Source organism: Phocoena sinus, chromosome 16 (genome assembly GCF_008692025.1).
Source record: "Phocoena sinus isolate mPhoSin1 chromosome 16, mPhoSin1.pri, whole genome shotgun sequence".
NCBI classification, from domain to species: Eukaryota; Metazoa; Chordata; class Mammalia; order Artiodactyla; family Phocoenidae; genus Phocoena; species Phocoena sinus.
The window spans coordinates 53,009,395-53,025,925 of NC_045778.1; the positions used below are offsets into that span (position 1 = coordinate 53,009,395).

Sequence of the window (16,531 nt, forward strand, 5' to 3'; positions counted from 1 at the left end):
GTTTCTAAGAAATAGCAGACATGGGAAAAATTCTGAAAACCAAATCATAGTTACCCTTTTGGAAGAAACATTTATCAGGGAAATCTTCATTTGTAAGGGTGTCTCCATGGCTATACCAGGAAGAGGAGGATGATCTGATCTCCAGAAACCCTTAACAACGGAGAAGATGACTGATCTACATAACAACCTTACCCTGGCTTACAGTGCTTTTCCTGGCCACCTCCCATAACTGACGCTCATCCTCTTTTTTTTTTTTTTTCATCCTCTTTTATCTTTAGCTGAGGATGGTATTGAAAGCAACGGAGTTGGTCACTTGGGGGAGTTACTCAGTTTTCCTGGCTCTCTACCATGTATACATGTTGCTACACTTTTGTTTGGTTTTCTCCTGTTAATCTGTCTCATGTCAATTTAATCCTTAGATCAGCCAGAAGAACCTATAAAAGTAAAGGAAAATTTCTTACCAAAGCCTAGTCCCAAGTTGCTGATGTACCTGAAGGCTCAGAATAAAGACAATGGAGACTGAACAGGCAGTGACCTTGGTTGACATACACTACGAGCAAGAGTAACGATAAAACCAAGTAGTGAAGGAACTTAAAATTTTTCTAGATCATTTATTACACCTAGAAGGGGCACTATTATCCTTTTTAAAGGTAATACATAAACATGATACAAAAAATTTTAGAAGGACAAAATGGTATAGAGTGAAAACTAAGTTTTCTTCCTATACCACTCCCTCCTGCCTCCCCCCAAGGTTACTTATCTCCAGCAGCTCCTCCTGAGATGGTCCACATGCACGGGAGCGATGAAGCACTATTCTGCATACCTGGCCTTTTTTTTTTTTTTTTTTTTTTTAACTTAAGGCAGATTCTACCATTTTTTAAAAAGTCCCACCACCCCTTGTGATGAATTGGGAGATTGGGATTGACATATATACACTAATATGTGTAAAATGGATAACTAATAAGAACCTGCTGTACAAAAAAATTAAATAAAATTCAAAAAATTTTTTTAAAAAAAGCTCCACCCGCAGTGGTTGAGAGTCCGCCTGCCGATGCAGGGGACACGGGTTCGTGCCCCGGTCCGGGAGGATCCCACAGGCCGCGGAGCGGCTGGGCCCGTGAGCCATGGCCGCGGAGCCTGCGCGTCCGGAGCCTGTGCTCCGCAACGGGAGAGGCCACAGCAGTAAGAGGCCCGCGTACCGCAAAAAAATAAAAAATTAAAAATTAAAAAAATTAAAAAAAGCTCCACCACCCTTAAGTCTCCAGGGGCATGGGAAGGTACCAAATTTTTATTTTCTCATTCCTGAAATCACTTACTAAAAAGGAAACAGGAGAAATCCTCCCTACTATGACTGCCAGTCAGTTTCATTCTTTTTAATCTTATTTAGGTTCCACTCTAAGATGACAAAGGAAACTAGGGTTGGTGTCAATCGTCATGAACATTCCACTGAAACCTTCACTTTGCCATAAATTAATGGTTTCAGACATAGAATGCTACACAATCAGTGCTCATTTTCCAGAGATTAGATGCTCCAGAAGTCTCACTGAGAATATTTTCACCAAAACACAAGGGTCTTGAGATACATGGAAAAGCAAGCTGGGGCTGCCCGTGGCCCAGGCAACTTGAAACAGCACATTTTAGAATGCTGCTTGTCCCGCTGCTTGTCCCACTGCCCTCAACAGCTGCACTGGTTTCCCGTTCTTTTGTCATTTCCACAAAAGGCCTGAAGAAAAAAACAAAACAAAACAAAACAAAACAAAAACCACAAGCCTGGAGAAAAAGTGGAAATGTTTACAAAGAAAAGAATCTTGAGGATATTCAAAAGTCTTTGGGGAGGCTAACCTGAGGCTCACAGGGTAGTCAGAGATGGTGGGCCCCGAAGCCCAGCAGGCGTTGAGTTGGTAACTGTGGGAAGGGGATAAAAGTGTCTATGGGGGCTGGAGATACCCAGACTAAAGAGACTTCCCAGGTAACCTGAAAACGCAAAAATCAAAGAGCCCAGTGAGAATATGCTGGAAGCTCAGTGGGGCAATTTCTCTGGGAATTGGACAAAACTAATACAGGAGAGCTGTATTTTGTGCCAGAAGCCCACAGAGATGAAAATGTGTATGTTCAAAATATGATTTTCTCATATCAGTGGATGATGGTTAAGGGGTATGGGTGGTCCTGAAACACATACATCTACTACAACCATCACTTCAACCATCATCAGGTCTATTTTTGCAGCTTTATTATCGTGTAACGTTTATCTTTCGTACTTCAAAGATATCCAAAATGTTTCCTAAATTGTGGTCCTGCAAATCACGGTGACTGTGTGGCCTTTTCATAAAATTACATCACAACTTTCACCGCAAAATTACTGATTTTCGGGCATTGCTTTCCACTCAGTGAACCTTCACTTAATGAACATTTGAATATGATCATAGAATGAAAAAAATCTGTAATGTATTAACAGTGAATTAAACTTCATCAAAATGGCTTGTAGAAGTTCTAGTGCAGATAAAGAACAGAGTAGCTTACAGGCTATTATTGGCAAAGAATGGTGGATCCTTCTGCTTGCCAGCCAAAGGCAGCCATGTGCCAAATGCATAAATGCAGTTTATAATTCACTCAGCTGGCCAGATTTTAAATCATGCAATTCTAAAACTAATTTTCCTGATTTGGGGGAGTCAGAGTATTTCCTTTTTTTTTTTTTTTAACATAAGGTGAGGCTTTATTACTACTGTTATATCATCTCACTTGAATAATTTATATTTACATTACATGAAATTATCCCTTATTCATTAGCATGTGTCTTCATTTACTTCTTAGTAGGGACTTTATATGGAAAATCCACTCTTTGCCTTTCTTTTCTATGTCCAAATCCTACCTATTCCTCCCTTCTCTCCCTGAGTGATTGCATCCAGTCTCACAGCTTCAAATACCATCTACATGCTGATGATGCTCAAAGGTACCATTTCCAGCTCCAGCCAACTCTAAATCTAAGAAAATCGAATGGGCATCTCAAACTTCATATGCCCAAACAGAACTCTCAGGATCCTCCCCAAACCTTCCTCTTTGGTCCCCATCTCAGTAAACAGCGTCATTATATTCACCCAGTCAAAAACACTGGGCTTATTCTTGGCTTTTATTTTTGCTCAAACCACACACCCAACTCAGCAGGCTCTGCCTTCAAAATAGACCCCGAGCTTGACCAGTTCACATCATTTTATAACCACCACGCCAATCCAAGCTACGCCCTTATCTCTAGCCTTAGGCCGGAAGGGCCTCCTACAGGTCACACTGATTCTATTCTTGCCCCCAAAGTCTATTATTCTCCATTCAGGACCCAGAGAAATAATTTTAAAGCTCAAAGAAGATCATACTATTCTACTCAAACTTCTCAAAAGGTATCCAATCACACTCTGGGTTTTGGAGTAAATCTAAACTCCTATCATACCTACAAGATCTGGCTCCCACCTACCACTGATCTCATTTCATATCACTCTCCCCATAACAAGCCCCCATTCAAGGCCAGCCAAACTGGCTGCCTTCCTGTCCCTCTATCACGCCAAGCTCAGCCTACACCAAGGCCTTTCTTTTTGCTTGCTGTTCCCTCTGCTAAGCACTTCCCCCTAGATTCCTGCACTCCATCCAGATCTCTGCACAAAATTTCTACCCACCCACCTCACACACACAGAACTTCTCAGACCTCTTTCAAAAAGAACCCCTCAGGGCTTCCCTGGTGGCGCAGTGGTTGAGGGTCAGCCTGCCGATGCAGGGGACGTGGGTTCGTGCCCTGGTCCGGGAAGATCCCACATGCCGCGGAGCGGCTGGGCCCGTGAGCCATGGCCGCTGGGCCTGCGCGTCCGGAGCCTGTGCTCCGCGGCGGGAGAGGCCACAGCATTGAGAGGCCCGCGTAACGCAAAAAAAAAAAAAAAAGAACCCCTCACTCTTTTTATAGCACTTATTATCACTTGAAATTATATTATCTACTTAGTTATTTCCTTCATTCACAAAACAGTATTTAGTAAGCACTCACCATGTTTATGTTCAAGGTGCTCTTCTAGGAGCTGAGAAGACAGCAGTGAATAAGCAAAGATCCCTGCCCTCATGGAGGTCACATTCTTGCTTGTCACCCCACTTGAATCTAAGCTCCAGTCTGTCTGTGACCACCGGGTCCCCAGTGCCCAGAGCAGTGCCTTGGCACAGAGCAGGCATTCATACATATTTACCAAATGGCTGAAGCATCCCATCCGCCTGAGACCATCTGCTTCCCTGAGGACTCCCACCCAGAGTTTTTCCTAACAGATGGGTCTCTGACTGAGGGACCCAGAATGTCCGCTGTGTCCCTTTAGGCACAGCAATGGGGACAGTCAGCCTCCCATACCTGAGTTGGGTCCCTAACCCTGCGCCTGACTAACTGCCCTTCCTTTCTGCCCACCAAGGCACCCTGCAAGCTCCCCAGGTGGCCATGCAACGGGTAAGCATCTCACTGGGTCGTAAGAACACCTGGTCCACGTGGGGAGCGGACCAGGCAGTCAGCAGCAAGCAAGCCAGCTTCTCTCAACAAAGGGTGGCTGGACTCGAGACGCAAGGGTCATACTGCCTCCCTGGCTCAGTGTCCTGCCCTCAGTACTCACGTGAGACCTTCACCATCAACTAGCTAGCACGCCTCAAAGTGCTGTCAGCACTGGAACACACTGATTTTAAGGACATATTTTTGCCTCTTTCAACTGCCACAGATGCAAGACGTTTACCTGCTATGATGAGTAATTAAGTTTCTTTCGGGGGGGGGGGGGAAGGAAGAACATTTGTTAACTGTGAAATCATCTGATCGCAAATAAAAATGAAGGTAATTGTGAAACATAGTTAATTTATCTTTCTAAAAAAATGGTAGCTGGACTGGTAGGAAGGAAAATGCAAATATCTTGAAGAACCACTCTGGAGGACCTAAAATCGGTATTTAAAATCCATGTTTCCAACCTATGTATTCACATGTCATTGTTAGCACAGAATTGCCCAGCTCTACATCTCAGAGCCAAATAGGATTACTCTGTATTTGCTCAGCATTTTATTCCCTTGGAAGCATCCTCATATAAGCTTTCAGCAGGGCAGGATTCATTTCTCTGTCTGGGGGCCCAGCGAAGCCAAACAATGCACCTAAGATCCCACAATAAGCAGCGAAATAGGTACCAGAACCCAGATATGCCTATAGGCCCATCCCAGTGGCCTTCCCTCTCTAATAGAAAGGACAGTGTGGTTCTCCGAAAATCACATTCTACAGTTCACTGAAAACATGTCCCTTCACCGCAGCAGCAGGAAAAAAAAACACACACACACATACATATTCACCAGTGGTTTAAGGTGCTGGAAAGACGCATTGGTCCTGGAGCTGTGGACAGAGAGAAGGTCTCACAAACTCTTCCAATAAATGCCACTCCTGCAATGACAAACATACAAGGCATCTGCTGTGAATCGGGCATCCTGTGGCCTCTCTCCAAGGAGGCCATCCAAATACCAATTGCCAGGCACCCTCTTTAGACTCAGAGCCTCCCTCCTCATCTTCCAGCCCCGCTTCCTTCTTACCCTGACTTCGCCTAGAAGAAGCAGAATCTTCAGTTCACTGGTTGAAATGGTCCCCATTAGAATCAATGGATCTTGGACAGAAAGAAGCTCTAGAGATCATTTATAACGGATGTCGAGTGGGTCACATCTAGCCTACAGAGATATTATATTAATCTGCAGGATATGCCTAGAAATTTGAGCCAAAACTTAAAAATCAGAGATGTCACATAAAAACCCAGACTTCGGGCTTCTCTTTAAAAAAAAAGAGGATCTGTCAAAATAGCCCATGTTCATGTCTGGAAATGATCAGCTGGTGCTGCTACTTAGCTGCCCTTCACAGGCAGACTTGGCTATTCCAATACGCCACAGTCCCTACCACTCCCTATCGTCACAGAGGAAAGCTGTGGCGATCATTGTCCTTGCGTTATTTTGTTCGGGGTACAGAAATATTTCCTTCTACCTCTGGTTCTAACGAAAGTAGGAACACAAAAAAGGGGCTGAGGTCTAAGAGGAAAAACAAAATGGTATAGCACATATAGCAACCTCACTCCTGTAGACATCTGCAACCCCTGAACAAGAACAGCACTCCCATTTCATACAAGCGTAAGCAGAAAACTAACTTACCCACCCCACAGTTAGAATTCGCTCTGCCTTTAGACCCTAGGTCCAATCCAGGACTCTATTGCTATGCCCCATTGCACAGTAATCTTATATTACAAAGCAAAAAGCAAATTTTATGTGTATACACACACACACATATGTGTGTGTTTCCCTCCAAGCTAGATACTCAATTCAAGGAACTACAGTTGAAGTATCCAACCTACTCTGTACTAAAATGCTTGCCATACCTTCATTTGCCAAAGAATATAAGAGTAAGTTATATCAGGTTCCCTAAGGGCTTGTTTCCTAATGTGACATTTTCAATAAAACGTTACTGCTTTAAGCACAGAAATAGTTCTCACAAATACCATAAATCCGCTACTTCAAAAGTGCTCAGTTAACGTTCCAAACTGTCTGAAACACTCCTTATGCTAGAAAAATGTCCTTTAATATGCATCTTGAATACAAGGCTATCAATAAGCTTATGTATGGGTACCAACACTGTAATAAATGAACAACGTTCAACTATAAGGTCGTGGAGGGAGTTATTTATATCGTCCCCTCAAAGCATGTATTGATTCATTCACTCAGCAGATATTTACTGAACCCTATTACATGCCAGGCAGTGCACGAGGTGATGGATACACAAAGATGAACAGACCCAGTCCTTGCCCCTAAGTGGCTCTGTCTGGGTAAAAGATCTAGACACTCAAAGACTTCTAAAACAACGGGTAAACATAAAGATCTGGGTAAGCACAGGTGCTGTGGGAGCCCTGAGCAGGGGCTCCTAGTGCAGCTGAGGTGAAGAGATGCTTCCCAGCACGGACAGAGGCCTGAGGAAAGCCTAAAGCGGGGTGGGAGTGGAGCAGTCGGGGGGCGAACCGAGGGAAGGAGGGAATGACAGGGACAGTGTGGGTAAAAGCGAAAAATATGAACAGTCCCTCCCTCTGATTGAGTCTTGTCCAGATTTTGTATCACCTTATGGGTCTTAAAACCCCCCACCTTATGCCACCTGACCCAACATCTGCTGAGACTTGATGCACAAGCCCCACACGTGCACCCGTGGAAGCTGATCTTGCCAAGTGCCCATATCAACAATGCCACCAAGCCTTTGTGTCAGAACCGCCATCTTCCAGTAATTTGCCAAAATGACCAACACAAACGGAAAGAGGACGGGCACCCGCTACATGTTCTCTAGGCCTTTTAGAAAACATGGAGTTGTTCCTTTGGCCTCATACATGCAAATCTACAAGAAAGGTGATATTGTAGTTATCAAGGGAATGGGCACTGTTCAAAAAGGAATGCCCCACAAGTGTCCCCATGGCAAAAATGGGAGAGTCTACGATGTCACCCAGCATGCTGTTGGCGTTGGTGTAAACAAGGGCAAGATTCTTGCCAAGAGAATTAATGTGCGTATCGAGCATATTAAGCACCCTAAGAGCCGAGACAGCTTCCTGAAACATGTGAAGGAAAATGGTCAGAAAAAGAAGGAAGCCAAAGAGAAAGGGACTTGGGTTCAGCTGAAGTGCCAGCCTGCTCTACCCAGAGAAGCACACTTCATGAGCACCAATGAAAAGGAGCCTGAATTGTTGGAACCCATTCCCTACGAAGTCATGGCATGATAGGTGTAAAGAAAATAAAAGACCTGAACTGTTAAAAAAAAAAAAAGCCACCAATTCAGCCCTGCTGCCTGGCAATGCCCACCTTTCACATCCTCAGGGCAACAATACTGTGCCAGAGTCTGCAGGACCCAAGAAACATGGGGGTAGAAACACTGAGCCTTCCAGTATTTCCAGAACTTCCATGATGTCTAAGACGAGAGTAAACAGATTTTCTTTCCTGTGCCATCACAGGACGGTCCTGCCTCCATCTCAGGATCTGGATTTCTACAGACAGAATCTACTATGTGGCCGAGCCTCAAACAGCAAGTTTTGTGAGAAAGTGTTCCAGAATATCTGCCCATCAAAACGCCCAGGTGGAGCTCCCCTTTTCTTCACAGACAAAAAAGGGAGGAGCCGCCAGCCCTGATCTAGGCTGAGGCAAAGCCAAGGGTCAGCATCTCTGAAAGACAAGCGTTAGGAAAGGGGCATAAAGAGGAGTGAAGACCAAATATGTGGCCATGGTTAGGGTTCAGGGTCAAGGTCCGTTCGAGAAAATAAGGAAGCATCCCTGGATCTTAACTGGTGGGTAGGTTCCCAAATCTGGCTGAAAATTAGAATCACCTGGAAAACTAGAAGAGTTTCTTGGGCCTCAGACCCGTTAAATCTGAATTTCTGGTTTGGAGGCACAGGAACTATTCAGGTGATTGTGATGCCTAGACTCTGATACTCACTTGGAAAAGGGTATCTTTCACCCTTTTCCAGAACACTCTTTCACCCTCCAGAACAATCTCAACGTTATTAGTTCAGCATCTTTCCAGCAGGATTCAAGGATCCAGGCTTTGGGGGAGTTGCACATCCTTAGTATGTTTACCCACTCCCTAAATCACACTGTCACAACCATCACTTTACTCCTTTTTATTTTAAATAAAAATAGAAGGCCAGCAGCCAGGATGGCAACTGGGGAAGTGAAGCCAGCCTCCCTCTCTGCCCTTGTCGCTATATATCATGACCCAACACCGGGGCCTCCAGATGATCTACTGGAGTTGTCCAGTCTCAGCAGATCTGAGCCCTTGTACACCTGTGTAGGCAAACCCTGGTAGAGCAAAGGGTCGGGGAGCATCTGGTCACCAAGGTGGACTTTGAGGAACCGCTCCAAGGCACACAGCACTCTGATCAGATCCTTACTGCCCACCAAAGAGCAGGACACTGCAGATCAATGCAATGCCTGGAAACCTGCCAAGCCAGCCGAGCACTTCTATTCCCAGATTTCCACTTGTGGTCAAGAAACGACCTGAGCAATCTCAAGCAAAGAATGGCAAAGTAAGTTCTGTGTACCACAAGGATGACAGGTCAGAGTAAGCCGGTTCCCTGAATGGACCAGCCTCCAGAGATCTCTTCCCCGACATCACCAGATGCTACTAGGTGACCTTCAGACAGCCCGGCACAGAGAAACCCATGGCTGACCAACGTCAGCCTTCCTGACTGCCAGGCCGAGCAGCAATCCATAGTATCCTTCACAAGAACAAGGAGACACTCAAGCCTCCCCTTCAACCTAAGGGCTCTCCACTTCAGCCATAATGCAAATTTGAAAGAGCACAGGTAAGGCAGGAAGTCTAGGAAAAGCACAAGATATTAATTTATCCCTTCTGGGGAGAAAAGCAGTCCAATATTTCTTGCAGTACCATTATATCCTGGCCTAAAACAAGACCATTCTCTGACCCAACCCTCCAAAAGATGTCACAAGAGTTGTTCAAGGCCCTGCCAAACACCCTGAACCATCACCTTCCTCATCTACGTCCCCATCTCTAGCCTACCCCAAGAACACAGAACAATCCTGGATGTTGTGAAAGTCACCTTAGCCACCTTCATTCCTACTCAACATCAATCCAACAATCCAACCAGCTCTGGACCAATGGGAGCCTCTCTGGATACATGTTCTCCTAACTACCATGTCTCTCTCCTTCAGAGCACAAATCACTTATTTTTACATTGTTTTCCTACTAACCTATATGTATGGACAAGGATCATGTCAACATTCGTTTTGTCTTTTTGTTGTTGTTTAACCTCTTTTGTTTGCTTGACTTATGATCACTGTATCCCAATAGTGACTACAAACCCTCTAGATTCCTTCAAAATATACCCCAAATTTCATACCTCCCAGCTAAAAGATGACCAAGTCAACCCATTCCCTAACTACTCAGTCTTACCACTGGCCTCTGGAATCTAAGCATCCACTAATTGGTCCACTAATTTAGTGGACTATGAAGGACCCTGCTCAGAAGGCTAGTCTAGTACTGGTAAAGCACTGATCCAGTTGGACTCCCAAGGTCAGGTTCACCTGCAAAGGCCAAAGTCAGCATGGAAAAGTCTACCAGGTGATAAGGAGAGAAGAAGAGAGTCAAGATGTGTAATCTGAGGTTCCTAGTCGACCCTAACCAGGGTCTGACACTAACGCTCAACCTGATGTTCAAAGCACCTGTACTCTGCCTGGTTTCTATCTCACCGGGAATCTGATAATTCTAGTTATGAGGCATGACATGACATAACTTCAAATTTCTGGGACTGCTTGATGCCAGAGCTGTTTCCTATTACTCTTCAGCTCCTAGAAACTTCTGGGTCCCTGACCATTCCCTGGACTTCTGGTTTCATTCCCTGTCCCAACCCCTGCTACTGTGTGTGCCCTAACTCCACCTAACTACACGACCTTGATGCATCCTGCCCATGGCACTCACCTAGCTCCTGGCTCTGCCCCCTCTGCACACACCCCCGCCCCCCAAAGCCTGGCACATAGGAATGTCTGCTGAAGGTAACTCGACCTTACCTACCTGCTCTCCTGCCTCTCAGGCTTGGCCCCTCTCTCCTTGTTCTGAGTCCAAGGCCCAACTTTCTTCCCAAGCTCATGGGAGACTCCCCTCCCTCACAAATTCCAACTCCTCCATCAACAAACCCAGACAGTCCAGGGGGAGAAAAATCAATCCCCAGCTGGCCTTGAGGCTGACCAATTTGGGAAGAAAACAACTCACAATAATTATCTTTCCTTTTTGTGCAGTTTTTAAAATCACACTGCCTTTAATGCTTTAACATGACTTCACTCATGTTTTGACCTTGGAAAGCACTTCCCTATTTCTCACAGCAAATCCCACTGGGGCCGGGGCCAGACCCAGTGCCATATCCTCAGGACCTGAACACTACTGAAGTTTCCAAGATGCTCAATGCCCAGGGGGCTCCTATGTCCAAACCCCACTCACCTCTAGTCCCACTGCCCCGCTGTCCCCCTTTCCCACCCATTGGCAGAAGAAAGTGGATCTTTGGGATCTTTTTATAGTTCTCCCACCTACTCCACAAATTCAGTAGGAGGCAGAATGAAGTTTCCAAGTGCTCTGAATGACACAAAGCTCTTAAAGTAGAATAAAATTAGTTGAAAAATGATTTTTATCTCCTTAAAAAAAAAAAAGGACACCTACTTTAAATGATTCACAGTGACTTCATACTTTCTTCCACTGGAATATGCTTTTCTTCCTCCCAAAGGTGGTCATACCCTCCTTTCTCCCCACCCAGTCCTAAAATAAGATACCTCCTCAGGATTCCTGTTCTGATTTGGGGGCCCCCGAGAAAAAAAAATTTTTTTTTAAACTGAAGTACAGTTGATTTACTAACACAACATTTTGTGTTAGTTTCAGGTGTACAGCAGTTATTCAGTTATACATATATTCTTTTGTAGATTCTTTTCCCTTTATAGGTTATTACAAAGTATTGAATATAGTTCCCTGTGCTATATAGTAGGTCCTTGTTGGTTACCTATTTTATATATACTAGTGTATATATGTTAATCCTAAACTCCTAATTTATTCCTCCCACAAACATGGGACACTTCACGAATTTGTGTCATCCTTGTGCAGGGGCCACGCTAATCTTCTCCAGATCATTCCAATTTTCTCGTGCTGAAGCAAGCACGAGAAAATCTTGACGATAAACAAGTCAGGCAATATTCCTGTCCCCTGGATGGGATAAATAAGATAAGTACAGATTGAAAGTCGTTTTTGCTGGTGGCACTAAAGTTAGGTAGTCAGGGCTGGCCCCAGTTAAATGCTATTTGATCAGAGCTGTCCCTGGTGAGAATACCCCAGCCATGGCAAGAGACAGGGAAAGAGCTCTGCAGGTAGAGAGAGGAGCAAATGCAGAGACTCTCGGGGGAGGAGCCTCGGAGCCACCTACAGGGGCTACTCTTCCAACTCATCTCCAATACCCCAGCTTCCCACTGCAGCCTCCATCACCACCAATCAGCTCCTAGCTCAGCTGTGTGGCCCCACCAGGCCTAAAGTCAAAGCCTTTGCTCAGGCCGCTCCCTCTGCTGCCTCGGTACCTGTTAGCTCCCTCTTGTCCCTCAAGGCCCCCGTGGTTGGGCCCAGTGCCCTTCCCCTCTATCCCACCATCATGATATATTCTGAAGCCCTTTCTTCTGTCTGGTTCCCCCAACTGACTGTTCCTTGATCACTGGGGTCCAATCTAACTCATCCCTGTTGGCCCAGAACCTGACACATAGGTGGTGCTCAGAAAAGGTGCACTCACTTGAAGTGCCTCACATGCGCGCACAAGTGAGCACATATATAAACTGGTGAAATCGGCATGAGGACTGCAGATTGCAGAAGTGCCCATTTCCTGGTTTGGATGCTGTACTAGTTCTGTAAGATGCCACTACTGGGGGAGGCTGAGGGAAGGATACACAGGACCCTGTGTCTTTTGGCGGTGGGGCAAATTCCTAGGAGTCTATTTCTAAGGTTAAAACTTCTTTTAAAACCCCAAAGATTTTACCTTTTAAATACTCTGATTTGTGGCTTCTCCTCAATAATAGCAAGATCTGGTGACATTGGGCCTCCAGGCCAGCAGTTGGATGGGGCCGGGCAGTAGCTGTTCCCGCTTACATAGCCATGGCTCTCAGATTCCTCTCCCGAAACACCAAGGCCAAGTGTCCGTTGCTATTTATCATGGTGCCTGCAGTGCTTTTTCTCTTAGAAACATTGCTCTACCAAGAGTAGGAAAATGAAAGACCAAGAGGGTCTTGTATTTCCAGAAAAAAGGGAGACGGCCACATTTTTGTGAAAGTGAAAAACATTCCTGTGAGTTTCGATTTGAAATCCCCTACCCTTCACGCATGTTACCTGCTCGGCCTGAGGCATTTGAGGTTTGGACCCTGGACTGTAACTCTTTAGGACCAAATTTTTTACTCTAAGTCAGCAAATAAATTTTAAAACCAAACCACTGGAAAAGAACACAGCTTAAGCACACAGTAACCCATTCTGCCCTAAATATTTTGGTTCTTTCGTCTCACCTTTCCTGAGAACACAGGATCCTGCTATCGGCCACCAAAAGAGAAGGTGCCACCCCTTATGCATGATCACATCCAGATAAATAAGCAAGATCTTGTTTTTCCACTGAAACTGCAGCTCTGTTTAGCAGGGGAGGGAAAAGGCCCTCAGGGCATGCCTTCCCCGACCTTTCCCTTCACACCACTACCATCACCACCCCCCAAAAGGAACGTGCTTGGAATGCAAGTGTCCCCGAAGGGGGGTGAGGCCAAGGCACAGGACGCTGCTGAACTGCCCAGTGAATGATTTTAGAAGTGTTTCCAATCAGGCTACAGGGAATCACCTGGGGCTCTAGACGATGCTCCTCAGGTGACACTCTTGCAGACGGCCCAGGACTGATTCATCCTGTGGCGTTTGGAAACCATTAATTTAGAAAACTGTGACCCCCTTGCTACCCTGGGCAGTCGGCCAAGACACACCTCTCCAGCCAAGAGATGCCAAAGCTGTGCAGTCCTGTAAGGCAGCCACTAGCCACACGTGGTCACTGAGTCCTTGCAATGTGACTGGTGTGACTTGAGATGTACTGTAAGGGGAACATACACACTGGATTTTGAAGACTTGGTATGGAAAAAAAACGTAAAATAGCTCAATGATTTTTTTTTTTAAATACTGATTATATAGTGAAATAATATTTTAGATACACTGGGTTAAAAATATATAGTTAAAATTAATTTCATTTCTTTTTACCTTTTTAAGTGTGGCTACTAGAAAAACCTTAAATGACATATGTGGCTCACATCTATTACACAGCCACGCTTGAGGAGACACTCAACATTCTAGGGTGGGCGTTAACAATCCTAATGGAAAAACATGAGGACGCTGCTCAGGCCTGTCACCTACCACGTGCATGATCCTCAGCAGGCTCTGGATCTCCTGGAAGCTCAGTTCCTCCCAGACACGGGCATGAGAACACCCAGCACGCTGGGCCGAGGGCAGCATAATCAGTAACTGGAAGAACCAGGCTGACATCTTACCAAAGCTGGTGCTCAACACCCGTGACCTTCCTCGCCCTCCTCCTTCCCTGACTGCTTGAAGTCCGTAAAATTTGAACCCAGGATCTCCTGGCATCAAATTTACTAACCACAGTGTGCAGAACTGGGCCGTGACTGCAGATGGACGGCACAGAGGGTCTCCATCCAGAGGGTACAAAGGAATCACCTAAGGAGCCCTAACCCCGCCCCCCCCCCAACCAGGGACTCTGACTGTCCACTTGGTGTGGGACCAGGTAGGCACATTGCTCTTAAGAACCTTGGAACGTTCTGGTGCCCAGGGCCTAGGATTCCCTCTGAGAAACTGACATGGCTGAGGAACTGTGACCAAAACCATTAGGGCTGCCTTGGGACTTCCCCAGCCTACAGTCAGCAGGCCAGCCTGAACAAGGCAGGTGTGGCTCACGGAGAGGCCAGGAGCTGACCAGGGCCCTTCCCCAGCAGACGGCTACTTCCCTGACATCTTGTAAAGCTAGGTGAGAAATGACTGTCTGCCCTGGATGTTGTTTCAAAAGGTGGCTGACACTTCCTACCTTCACACAAGGCCCCTTAAGAGGATCTAAAAGTACAATTTCAAAGTACTTGGCAATTGGGCTGAAAAGACTAGGCTGCTTGGCACTCCCACCAGCAACATACAAGAGGGTCCAGGACAGGTCCTCTTTCTGCCCTTGCCTGGTACCCAAAACACCAACGCTTGCCTGAACTTTCTGGATGTCAGGCCAATCCTTCAGGCTCTTCTGCAGAAGTGTTCCTCCTGCTTTCCAAGGAGCCCAGAAAGAGGCCAGGACTTCCATGGACAGACCTGCAAGTTCCAGTAGCCTGTTTATTCTTCTGGGGCCTTCAACCAGTGGAAGAAGTCATCTTACCAAACACGAATGCTAGATAGGCAGAGTGCACAGATCAATCCAACCCCAGGAGGCACACCGGCAGAAGACAGAACTTTATCTCGACCAGTCATTGCTCCTTCCCTTGGATTTAAAACCTTCTCTGTGCTAAGCCATTCTCCATCTCAAACCAGTACAAAAGAGCAATTTCCTGGAGAACAAAAATTTAAATATCCTTCCCAGTATTTCTGTCAGTAAAATATGATCACGAAACTCAACCTATTCTTCCTGCTTAGGGCAAATCTATGAAAAAAAATACAATGTGAACGGATCACTACATTTTCTCCACCGAGTCTGAACTGCCTCATATTTTTTTGGAAATTGGGTACAAAGTGAATAAGTACCAAATCTGAGAACTCCAATATATTTTTTATTTTTAATGCAGGAAAATGATCTGGGGTTTGTTCATAGTAATACAAACTACGAGCTGACTCTGGAGCACCAGCCCTGGGCCCCTGGACCCCAACCACAGAGTATTCTTCCAAACCAACCCCCCCACACCAGAAGTCTGCTTCTCGCATTCTTCTGCCCCACAGTTGGCCTCTGTCTCCCAGCTAGAACATGCCAGAGTAGCATGAACATAACTGAGTCCCCACGTAGCCCTGTCTTCACTTGGGAGCCATGTAAGCAAACAATCCAGCCCAAACATAAAACGCAAAATGTTACTGATCTCTTGAACACCAATGGGAAGGAATTCTTTTTTTTTTTTTTTTTTTTTTTTGCGGTACGCAGGCCTCTCACTGTCGGGAACTCTCCTGTTGCAGAGTACAGGCTCCAGACGCGCAGGCTCAGCGGCCATGGCTCACGGGCCCAGCCGCTCCGCGGCATGTGGGATCTTCCCGGACCGGGGCACGAACCCGTGTCCCCTGCATTGGCAGGCAGACTCTCAACCACTGCGCCACCAGGGAAGCCCAGGAATTAAATTCTTAATGCATTGGGAGCTGTCTTTAAAACCTCTGCTCCTGCTCTACCACTTGCTATCCCATACAGAGAGAGCAGCTATCCCTCTAAAGGCTCTTCTCTTCATCTTCCCACTCTCCCCAACTCCCAGCTCATACACACTTTCCCTCTCCTTTCCTTTAGCCTCTGTTCCTTCTTCTCACACACAAGTATTGGGTCTTTTCAGATATAAATACAGCCCCTCCTTACCTGCACTCACATATCCACACTCACACAAACTCTGACCGGCCCTCCAGCTCATCCTCCACTCATTGCCTCTATATAGAAAAGGACCAGGAACTGAGCTAACCAAGAGAAAATTCTCCTTAAAAGGTAGGGTAACTGGGAAAGCTGAGTAATAGACAACAATTATGTTTAACAGAGAGAAGAGGAGAAAGTCTATAAACACGGTGCCATGTGGCAAAGGGATAGAGTTAAATGTCACCACTCAGATCAGAAAAGATGCTCTTTATACCCAGATTATACCGCTGCTGGAGAGACAGCCCCAGCACAGCCATGAAGAAGCCAACACATCTTGGCTTCCAAGAGCTTCCGGTAACACACTGGCTGTGTATATCCATCACTACATTAATGGGATAAAGTAG

General features: G+C 45.9%; 2 protein-coding genes and 1 pseudogene across 49 annotated transcripts in view; 1 reads left to right on the forward strand and 2 right to left on the reverse strand.

Moving 5' to 3' along the window:
* SORBS1 (sorbin and SH3 domain containing 1) overlaps positions 1–16,531 on the reverse strand; it is a 242,855-nt gene that overhangs the window by 167,933 nt on the left and 58,391 nt on the right. For 5 of the 48 annotated variants that reach the window (XM_032607727.1, XM_032607686.1, XM_032607708.1 and 2 more), the window contains exon 2: positions 5,335–5,422. The exons of 16 other annotated variants lie outside the window; for them this stretch is intronic. Coding sequence is in view for 23 of the 32 variants with exons in the window: in XM_032607729.1 (XP_032463620.1) it covers positions 16,137–16,188 (52 nt within the window). In the remaining 9 variants the exon portion in view is untranslated. Of the gene's footprint in view, positions 1–5,326; positions 5,423–16,136; positions 16,353–16,531 lie in introns of those variants that run through there. 27 more of the 48 variants (XM_032607689.1, XM_032607693.1, XM_032607694.1 and 24 more) reach the window with 15 other exon arrangements.
* LOC116741382 (60S ribosomal protein L21-like) lies at positions 7,276–7,769 on the forward strand. Its single transcript, XM_032607746.1, has one exon. It carries the CDS (start codon positions 7,296–7,298, stop codon positions 7,767–7,769), a length of 474 nt encoding a protein of 157 aa, XP_032463637.1. The 5' UTR covers positions 7,276–7,295.
* LOC116742097 lies at positions 11,605–11,702 on the reverse strand (annotated as a pseudogene).

Bases quoted from the DNA above. Each gene is read 5' to 3' on its own strand.
- LOC116741382 (XM_032607746.1), top strand. From the start codon at position 7,296: ATGACCAACACAAACGGAAAGAGGACGGGCACCCGCTACATGTTCTCT.